Source organism: Podarcis erhardii (assembly GCF_964252035.2).
Source record: "Podarcis erhardii genome assembly, chromosome: 2".
NCBI lineage: Eukaryota > Metazoa > Chordata > Lepidosauria > Squamata > Lacertidae > Podarcis > Podarcis erhardii.
The window spans coordinates 11,184,195-11,194,976 of record NC_138498.1 but is presented as its reverse complement, the minus strand read 5'-3'; the positions used below and the strand labels follow the sequence as shown (position 1 = coordinate 11,194,976).

General features: G+C 48.0%; 1 protein-coding gene and 1 long non-coding RNA gene across 2 annotated transcripts; both read right to left on the bottom strand.

Annotated features, from left to right (window-relative positions):
• Nucleotides 1-2,266: 2,266 nt before the first annotated feature.
• Nucleotides 2,267-3,566, bottom strand: LOC309334638. Its single transcript, XR_014153217.1, has 2 exons — nt 3,069-3,566; nt 2,267-2,948 (listed from the first exon to the last, which is right to left on the bottom strand). It is a non-coding gene; the product is annotated as an uncharacterized lncRNA (long non-coding RNA).
• Nucleotides 3,567-3,575: 9 nt separating this feature from the next.
• Nucleotides 3,576-10,518, bottom strand: GPR84 (G protein-coupled receptor 84). Its single transcript, XM_081849028.1, has 2 exons — nt 10,301-10,518; nt 3,576-5,068 (listed from the first exon to the last, which is right to left on the bottom strand). Exon 2 carries the CDS (start codon nt 4,991-4,993, stop codon nt 3,866-3,868), a length of 1,128 nt encoding a protein of 375 aa, XP_081705154.1. The 5' UTR covers nt 4,994-5,068; nt 10,301-10,518; the 3' UTR covers nt 3,576-3,865.
• Between the last annotated feature and the right edge of the window lie 264 nt (nt 10,519-10,782).

The following is a 10,782-nucleotide window of genomic DNA, read 5'->3' as shown; positions in this document are numbered from 1 at the left end:
TCATCCACATATTGATGGAAACCCAGCCCAAACCCCCTGATGATCTCTCCCAGCGGCTTCATGTAGATGTTAAAAAGCATGGGGGAGAGGACGGAACCCTGAGGCACCCCACAAGTGAGGGCCCAGGGGTCTGAACACTCATCCCCCCCCCACTTTCTGGACACTGTCCAGGAGGAAGGAGCGGAACTACTGTATAACAGTGCCCCCAGCTCCCAGCTCCTCTAGATAAAATTATCACATTGTCACATTGCTTTTGAGCTAGGATCTTTCCCAGTAAGGTACTTAGCATCATGGTAAACCCTAACCAGTGCCAGTTTAGCACCTCTGAGTTTCTTATAGATATCCACAGCAGGAAGGGATAGCATGTGGGTCCAAACTAATGGAAAAACTTAGGAACAATCTGAGCAAAATGAAAAAGCACAGTTGGGGCATAAAGGAGGAAAACAATGGCTTTCTGTTCCTTCACCACATCCTGATCCTTGGTCATATGTTCAATTTTGGACTATGACGTTGCACACAGCCATGTCAACATTCACGCAGAGACATTTACACATTTCCACATGAACTGACACCAAGCAAACACCCAGCGATTACCTCCCAAGGTGTTCTGTACCAGTAACACCAAGGAATTGTTGCTGATTGATTTTCACCGAATTTCCCCTCTATTGGCTTTGTTTCAGTTTACCTTGTAAACTTGCCCCAGGACGAACGTGATGAAATATTATAAACGCCTTAAATAAATAAAGAGCATTGCAATGAAAGTTAATTATATAGGCTGCTATAGTCAAGGAGGAGAGCTTTTAAAAACGTGGAGGCAATAGACTGGAGACGCAGTTTTGTGGCACTGAGCTCCTGGTTCACGTACACAAAGAATATGAGGCTTGGTAGCTCTCACGTTTTCTATCATTGTGGACTTCGGTTTTGTCCTCCCCCCCCCTTTTTTTGGCCTTGCTCCTCTCCCTTTTTGCAGCAAGCAGTTAAGCAGGGGAAGCTTTTTGTGGCATAGAGAAAAGCAGTATATAGATCCCATCTAGGTAAAGGGACCCCTGACCATTAGGTCCATTTGTGGCCGACTCTGGGGTTACGGTGCTCATCTCGCTTTATTGGCCAAGGGAGCCAGTGTACAGCTTCTGGGTCATGTGGCCAGCATGACAAAGCCACATCTGGCGAACCAGAGCAGTGCATGGAAATGCCATTTACCTTCCCGCTGGAGCAGTACCTATTTATCTACTTGCACTTTGCTGTGCTTTTGAACTGCTAGGTTGGCAGGAGCAGGGACCAAGCAACGGGATCTCACCCCGTCACGGGGATTTGAACCGCCGACCTTCTGATCAGCAAGTCCTAGGTTCTGTGGTTTAACCCACAGTGCCACCCACGTCCCTAGATCCCACCTAGAACAAACCAAAAGAAGGTGAAATTGTGGAGATAGGACTGGAAAGTATCATAGCATGTCTTTATGGATTGGGCCTCAGGAAAGTCACCTGTGCCATTAGCAGCCAGAATATGAATGAGGAAATGTAATGGCACACAGGCAACAAAAAGTGGGCACCCTGGTAAAGAAAAGGTGATCCCCAGAATTTCTGTGTGCCAGGCTGCTGTCAAGACCATGTGAGTCTTGTTTGGGGGTGCAGGAGAAAAGAGAGCATTTTTAAAGCTGTGCTATTTAGCAGCTCGAATTTGCAACTCCATCCTGTTCAAAGTGCAGTGAGAATCCCAAATAAGTACATGCAAAGGCTTGCACTCTTTGTTAAACCTGATGTGCCGCCGCAACTGTGTCGCTAAACAAAGCTCTTGAGCAATCTTAACAGACAGCATTACCCAGCAAACCACAGGGAAGGTGGAACTGATCAGAAGAAACACAAGGTCTATCTCTTATTATATGTCACATTTTAGCAACTCAGCTCAGGTCTAGAGATCAGGGTCTAAATGACTTGGGTCCCAAAGAGCTGAAGAAGTGCTGTTTTGCACAGGTGTTTAGATCTGCAGTTCCACTGCCCTGTAAAATCCATGGAGTGGCAGTGCAGGAGAGGGCCTTCTCTTTGGTGGCCCTCAGACTCAGGAATGCCCCTCCGAGGTGCTTCTAGACTCATCAGTGCTACATGTTGATGCCAGCCAACCCCCACAGGCCTCTGGGTATGGAGAATGAGATCAGGACACCCCTACTATTTCCAAGTTAACGTTTACATGCACTATGAGTGACTAGTATCATGCTATACTCTGGGACAGTGTGCAGATGCATGGTCTATAAACACCAAATAAATAAGCCATTATTATAGATTGTTTTATTTCAGGTTTACAATGACAACATTTATGCAAATGCCATAATCCGACAGTAAAACATTTTCTAAATAGGCCAGCAACCAATATATTATATAGTGCAGGTACACTGGGTTTTGAAATGCTCTAAATTATGATGTCCAAATGTGGGGACAGTGAGAGGGGACCAGATGTACAGGAGGGAAATAAGCTTTTATAGAAAAAGGAATCCCAGCAGAACTCAATTTTCTCACCCTTGAAGCAAACCACCATGTGAGGTTCTGGTTGTTACATTTTTCTTTCTGCTTTGCATGCAGAATGTCCCAAGTTGAATCCCTGGAATCTCCAGGCACTGCTGGGATTATCCCCTGTCTGAAACCTGGAAAGCTGTTGCCAGTCGGTGTCAGTTATGTTGAGACCAATGATCTGACTGAGCGCAAGCTGTGTACAAAGCATGTGCATGTTTTCATGGAACAGATGGGAGTTTGAAGGAGAGATTTGAAGGAGAGAAAGAGGCGCCATCATGGAGGTGATTGGGGAGGCAGTTCCAAACACGAGGGGCAGCCAGGGAGAACAGGTGGAGCCATTTGCAGGGCAAAAAGATTATTGGATAGCTGGGAATAGTGGTGCTGGATTAGCAAAGGCTATAGACAGGTGGATCACTGTGTCCCTCTAGGTCAGCCTTTCTCAACCTGTGGGTCCCCAGATGTTGTTGAACTACAACTCCCATCACCCCCTAGCTAGCAAGGCCAGAGCTCAGGAATGATGGGAATTGTAGTCCAACAACATCTGGGGACCCACAGGTTGAGAACCGCTGCTCTAAGTGTTGTTGGACAACAACTCCCATCTCACCTGACCACTGACTGGGCTGGCTGGGTGTACAAGCAGAGAGATAAGGAAAGGCAAAGCCATGGAGGGTTTTGAAGGCAAAGACAAAGTTCTTTTGCAAGACCTGGGAGCCAGTGGGAAGCCAGTGAAAGCTTTTATGGAGGGAGCTGCCATCATGTGGTCAGATCCATAAGAAGGTAAATTGTCAACAGAGTGGTGCTGTGATAAATATAAATACATATTTACAAAACAGAATGGTTAAAAGATATAGAGAAAAGGTTGTATCCAAGGCTAGTCCTACTGAAATCGATGGAGCCACATTGGGCCTTGGATGCAACCCATCAGCAGCAAAGTGCAAACCAGGCACTACAGCCTCTTAGCTCCTATTAAAACTGGATGATTGTCCAGGGAGGAGAGACTTTGTGGAGGTACAACATTTGCTTTCATATCTGAAGCTTGGCAAGTCCAAACAGTTTTCCTGTAATCCAACTTCAACAATATGCCAAAGGCAAGGCCCATTATACCAGTTCAGTCTGATTTCCCTATTGCCCATAGGGGCCACAACAGAATATGGAATACAATTTACAATAATATACCGTAGCAAAAGAACAGGGCCCGCATCATGTGAAGGCCTGGATTAAAGAACTGGGAATCTAGTCCAGTGTGGAAAACCCAGTTAGCTTTTTTTCCTTTCTGGTGACATTACAGCCCTGAGGGCAAACCAGGGTTGGTGGGAAGACCGTATCCCTTTTCCGGTGATGGAGAGAAGCCCGGCTTCCAGTTAGCGGTGGCAGCGGAACCTCTTTGCGAAGTTGTAGACCACGTCTCTGTAAGCCTCGCGGAACTGGCGGTTCATAGCAGCATAAAGCACTGGGTTGATGCAGCTGTTGAGCCAAGTGAGATTGGCGGCGATCATGTGCAAGACGGTTGGAGCCCGGTTCTTGGCATCAAAGATGTTGATTAGCAGGAAGGGGATGTAGCAGATGACAAAGAAAAGGAAGACCACAAAGCACATGCGGGTCACCCGGCGAAATTCTGAGTTGCTGTCCTTGGCCTGGCATGGGGTAGCTTTCTTAGGAGGTGTTTCGCCATTCTGGGAAGCTGATGGGAGATTGGTACTGGCAGTCGACTCAGAGGACTGAGCTTCACAGCTATGCTGGGAAGGACCAGCGCTGTCCACTCCGCTGTCAAGCTCTTGGTATCGTCCCGGTGTGGCTAAACTGGCACCAGCCACGTGGCCCTTCTTCAAGCTGGTCTTCTTCAGCTTGTATTGGTCCATGGCACGGGCGGCACTCTTGACTTTGCGGTGGATGAGGAAGTAGAAGACCCCGACGCAGCTGAGACCCACCACAAAGTAGAATCCCAGGAGGATGGTGGTGTAGGGCCGTCCGCGGAGGCGGTGGAAGCTGCAGGTGCACACCTTGGGCACTAAGACATAGACGGGCCACAGCGGCGCGAAACTGGCCAGGCCAGCAACCCAGGTGCCCAGGATGATGAGCATCGTCCCGAGGCGGGAGAAAATGCGGTCAAAGAGGGCGGTGTTGGCAATGATCAGGTAGCGGCTGATGGCAATGAGGCAGAGTGTCAAGATGGAGACGGAGTTGGAGACAAAGAGCAACATCCCAAAGACACGGCAGAAGTCGGCCCCTGCCCGCCAGTGGAGATGGAGGTAGGAGTCAACTGAGAAGGGCTGCAGGAAGGTGCAGTACAAAATGTCCGCCACAGTCAGGTTGACAATGAGGAGGTTGAAGCGCGTCTGCAGCTTGGCGTCAGCCGCGTAGGCCAGCAGGGTCAGCACGTTGCCCACTGTGCCCACGATGGCCACCACAATGCCCCAACTCACTGCCACGTAGCGGTAGCCAACAATGGACAGGTCGTAGCAGGAGAAGTTGTTGGCAAGATCCGCCATCTTGGGAGGAAGTGGTTTTTGGCTATGCTGCCCTCTGGTGGAAAGGTCAGGACCTAGCAGGTCAAAATTCTAACTCTACAAGGAAATGGGAGAGAGAAAGATTTCAGTTTAAGCGTGTCAAGCTATCAAGCACACAAATTAGCACTGACTCCAAGGCTGACACAGGGAAATATTTCAAACAACACCTAGTTAACTTGTCAGATGTTTTGGCACAGAATGTTGTCACGGCAACAAACTTTCCCAGCAGCCACTTCAGATCTCCTTGACTCCCCAAAAAGCCACTTCTGGTCTGTCCAAGCTAGGTAGTAATCATGGTCATTGCTACATTGCCAAGTGCTGAGGAAGCTCTGGCATTTTTGTTTTGGGGGGACAGGAGGACTCCCTGGTCCTGAATGGAGTAACTGTGCCCCTGAAGGACCAGGTGCGCAGCCTGGGAGTCACAGGTCAATCCCGTGTCCAGGCCAGCTGTTTACCAGCTCCATCTGGTACACAGGCTGAGACCCTATCTGCCTGCGGACTGCCTCGTCAGAGTAGTGCATGCTCTGGTTATCTCCCGCTTGGACTACAGTGGTACCTCAGGTTAAGTACTTAATTCGTTCCGGAGGTCCGTACTTAACCTGAAACTGTTCTTAACCTGAAGCACCACTTTAGCTAATGGGGCCTCCTGGCGCCACCGCGCCGCCAGAGCACAATTTCTGTTCTCATCCTGAAGCAAAGTTCTTAACCTGAAGCACTATTTCTGGGTTAGCGGAGTCTTGTAACCTGAAGCGTATGTAACCTGAAGCGTATGTAATCTGAGGTACCACTGTACTGCAATGCGCTCTACGTGGGGCTACCTTTGAAGGTGACCCAGAAACTACAACTAATCCAGAATGCGGCAGCTAGACTGGTGACTGGGAGAGGCCGCTGAGACTACATAACACCAGTCTTGAAAGACCTACACTGGCTCCCAGTACGTATCCGAGCACAATTCAAAGTGTTGGTACTGACCTTTAAAGCCCTAAATGGCCTCGGCCCAGTATATCTGAAGGAGCATCTCCACCCCCATCGTTCTGCCCGGACACTGAGGTCCAGCGCTGAGGGCCTTCTGGCGGTACCCTCATTGCGAGAAGCCAAGTTACAGGGAACCAGGCAGAGGGCCTTCTCAGTAGTGGCGCCCTCCCTGTGAAACACCCTCCCACCAGATGTCAAAGAGATAAACAACTATCTGACATTTAGAAGACATCTGAAGGCAGCCCTGTTTAGAGAAGCTTTTAATGTTTGATATATTACTGTATTTTAATATTTGGTTGGAAGCCGCCCGAAGTGGCTGGGGAAACTCAGCCAGATGGGCGGGGTATAAATTATTATTATTATTATTATTTATTATTATTATTATTATTATTATTATTATTATTATTATTACAGTGGTGCCTCGCAAGACGAAAAGAATCCATTCCACGGTTCTATTCGTCTAGCGGTTTTTTCGTCTTGCGAAGCAAGCCCAATGACGGCTTAGCGGATTAGCGCTATTAGCGGCTTAGCGGCTTTTAGCGGCTTTTAGCGGCTTTTAGCGGCTTATCGGTTTAGCGGATAAGCGGCTTAGCGGCTTAGAAAAAGGGGGGGGGGAGGAAAAAAACCCTGCAGGAACTCGCAAGACATTTTCGTCTTGCGAAGCAAGCCCATAGGAAATTCGTTTTGCGAAGCACCTCCAAAACGGAAAACTCTTTCGTCTAGCGAGTTTTCCGTCTTGCGAGGCATTCGTCTTGCGGGGCACCACTGTGTTATCTCTGCCTCATCTCCCTGCCCCCCTTTACAGGCTTCTTGCCTGTGGGCTACTGAGGCTGCGTACATGCGATACCTTTAAGGCACATTCGAAGCACATTCATTCCCTCAGAGAATTCTGGGCTCTGTAGTTTTCCTCTCACCGAGTCACACTTCCCAGCAAAAACCCTCAACAAAACCACATAATTCCTTGAGGGAAAGGATGTGCTTCGAATGTGCCTTAGAGTTATAGTGCACATTCAGCTTGAGGCTGAGAGGCACATGCCACCGTGAAAGGACTCCCATCCCAGCTAAGCAGTTGCCACCATGGTGCAGTATATAAGAAAGCCGGAAAGACCTGGAAACCAATGAGAAGTGTATCAAGAGCGAGAAAAGATTTCCTTGCCAGCCAGCCGGACGCCTGAGGCCTCTGCCGCATGCGAGTTTCAACATGCGCAAAACTCTCTCTCATTTGCATCCCGGCTTTCTCCAGGGAAGAGAGAGAGATCAAAGCGCAACCCCATTCCTTCCATTTTAAGGCCTAATTGGGACGTTGCCACGGAAACAGACGTCTCCAAATCGGTCCTGACAGGCACCATCCTCTACCTGGATGGCTCCGCTTTCAAGTTTGAGAAGGAAGTGTCGGGGAGGTAGAGGCAGAAAGGCAGGCGTCTGCCCCCCACAAAAGAGCCCTAGATAAGGTAGTCATCCTGAGCTGCTGGGAACGCCCAAACAGCCGCAAATAGCCCTAATGGATCTATTACAGTGGTACCTCAGGTTACATACGCTTCAGGTTACAGACTCCGCTAACCCAGAAATAGTGCTTCAGGTTAAGAACTTTGCTTCAGGTTGAGAACAGAAATCGTGCTCCGGCGGTGCGGCAGCAGCAGGAGGCCCCATTAGCTAAAGTGGTGCTTCAGGTTAAGAACAGTTTCAGGTTAAGTACGGACCTCTGGAACGAATTAAGTACTTAACCCGAGGTACCGCTGTATTGTAGAACATGGACACACACACACACATGCCCCCCACTTCATGATGAAAAGTATCCACACGTTCTGCTTAGCTCTTTAATTTCTTTGGGTTGCCAACTGACCGGGCAGCGGGGGCGGGGGGGGGGGGACGAGGACCCTAAGCCAGGCCTCATCTTCTGCCGAACACAAGCGTGTGAAACCTCAAGTGATCTTCCGGGCCTCCTTATCTGGCTCCTGGCTCTCCCCGCTAGTGTTAAATAAATGATTTCTGTGCTGGGGATTCCGTTGCTAGGAAGGGAGGTGTCGGTGTCTGAGCTTTTATTTTTCTCTACTGGCTGGTGGGTTAAGAACGTAGTTTACTTTTTTATTACTTTGCTACCAGCGGGCGGGGACTGTTTTTTAAAAAATGCTGTACGGAATGGTCATGATTGTATCTTTTCTTTTCTCTCATATTCTCATTTATATTTCATTTATTATTTCTACTTTCTTCAATGTTACGTTACCTGGGTGCATGCGAAGTGACAAGTGGCTAATAAGTTTAATAAGGAAATAAGAGGGAGAATCTCAGACCCTCCAAGTGTTTCTGTTTTCCAGGGACAGCCCTGGATTTACAGAAGCTGCCCTGGTTTGTGATTTGATCCTGAAATGTCCCACTTTTCCCTAGGACATCCTTATTTTCATCGGAGAAAGGTTGGAGGGTATGAAGTTGATGTGACCCGTAAGCCAAGGATATGTCACTAGATAACCTTTAGAAGACATCTGAAGGCAGCCCTATATAAAGGTCCAGTCATGGCCGACTCTGGGGTTGCGGCGCTCATCTCGCTTTATTGGCCGAGGGAGCCAGCGTACAGCTTCCAGGTCATGTGGCATCAGGACTAAGCCGCTTCTGGAGAACCAGAGCAGCGCACGGAAACGCCGTTTACCTTCCCGCCTGAGCGGTACCTATTTATCTCCTCGGACATTGACGTGCTTTTGAACTGCTAGGTTGGCAGGAGCAGGGACCGAGCAACAGGAGCTCACCCCGTCGCGGGGATTCGAATTGCTGACCTTCTGATCGGCAAGTCCTAGGCTCTGTGGTTTAACCCACAGCGCCACCTGCGTCCCTGCCCTATATAGGGAAGTCATTTTATTTATTTTTTTAATTATTTTATATGTTGGAAACTGCCCAGAGTGGCTGGGGCAACCCAGTCAGATGGGCGGGGTATAAATCATATTATTATTATTATTATTGAATAGGACACCCCTATTTTCATCAGATAAATGTTGGAGGGAATGCGGAGGAATGTGTGAGCATGTGTAGAAGCTAGCCTAGTGCACAGAGGTGAAGTTTAAATTCACTGCTACATGTCTTTCCCCTATTACTGGCATGCAGTACCCGGAAGGTTGCCCAGAGACCACGTGACCCTCGAGGTTAAAAAAGAAAATGTTCCCCCAACCCTTGCCATAATACAGGCATAGGCAAACTCGCCCTCCAGATGTTTTGGGACTACAACTCCCATCATCCCTAGCTAACAGGACCAGTGGTCAGGGATGATGGGAATTGTAGTCTCAAAACATCTGGAGGGCCGAGTTTGCCTATGCCTGGCTTCATATATTGGCCCAGTGTGCAGAAATCAACAGGAAAAGCCTACTTCCTGTGTGGAGGGGCATGGAGATAATTATTGCTACATATTAAGGACTGCAAATCAAGCCCCTTTTAAAGGCACAGCTGCAGGTCACAGTTCAGATTCTGACAACCTTAGAGCCTCTAGAACAGGCTTCCTCAACCTCGGCCCCTCCGATGTTTTGAGACTACAATTCCCATCATCCCTAGCTAACAGGACCATTGGTCAGGGATGATGGGAATTGTAGTTTCAAAACATCTGGAGGGCTGAGTTTGCCTATGCCTGATCTATCGGGCACTACATTGTTCACCCTTGTGCTAATTCAAGTGACCTCCCCACAAACTTTGCACAAACAAATCAAGACGGAGGCTCAATAAATGTGCAATAAAGAAGCCATCTTGGAACTGAATTTAAATTACTCTGGAGATTATACAGCACCAGATATCTCCATGGCAGTGTTCTACCCATAAATGAACAATGTAATAAGGAAAGCATGCCGTCTGGGCATGTTCAAAACAGCATTCTCAGGGCTAAGAGATCAGTTATGAGCCTCCTCCCTTCGCTCCATCCTTACTGCACCACTGTGGCTTTTAACACCAGCCTCACACTCAGTAATACAGTCCATAAAGTCTTTACCCTCTTGTTTAAGCTCTGTGCCAGAAAAGGCTCCATTGCAGACAACTTTATAAGCCAGGGGCAGCCAATGTCACGACCTCTGGGTGCTTTGAACTACAGTTCCCACCCGTCCTCCTGGCCATGTCGGTCTGAGATCAGGGATGATGTAGTTAAAAACACATGAAGGACATCACCACATGACCTACCCCTGTTCTAAGCAGCCATGGCGCTAAATCAGACTTGAAAGTTAATATCAACTCTACACATCTCTGAGACCCCTACCGAAAAATAACAGCAAAGCCACCCAAATATTTCAACTTAAAAACTTTATAGATTCTCTTGTATGGAAACTTTAAGAATGTTAAGCAACTTACCGGGGAAAGATGAGCGTTTGGATCCAGAGATTATGCCTGAAGTCCATGGGGTGCCTCTACGTTCTGGACGGCTATTTATAAAGGTTCCTCACTGCCTCTGCTGAGAGGAGAAAAACTCCCAAGTGTCTAAACTCCCTGAAGCAACTTCCTCTTTCCCCGCAGGCTTGTAAATGTCTGACGCCCAGACCTGTGTGTACTCACAGTGCGTGAAATATGCTTGCATGTGCGCCTTTAGGCAGGCTCGCCTACAAATATTTAGAGCAGAGATTTAAACAAATGTAAAAAAAGGAAGAAATAAAAAAAATTAAAGATTAACCCCAACTGGACGGGGGTAGAAAGGGAGTGAGGCAAAATGAAGGTGCCTTTCCCAGACAGCCACCAGATTAGCAGTATTTTGCAGGAGTGATTCAAGTACATCCTGAAACTATAGGTGCAATAAATCTACATTTAGAAAACCCTGACTTTTTGAGATTTGGAAAGTG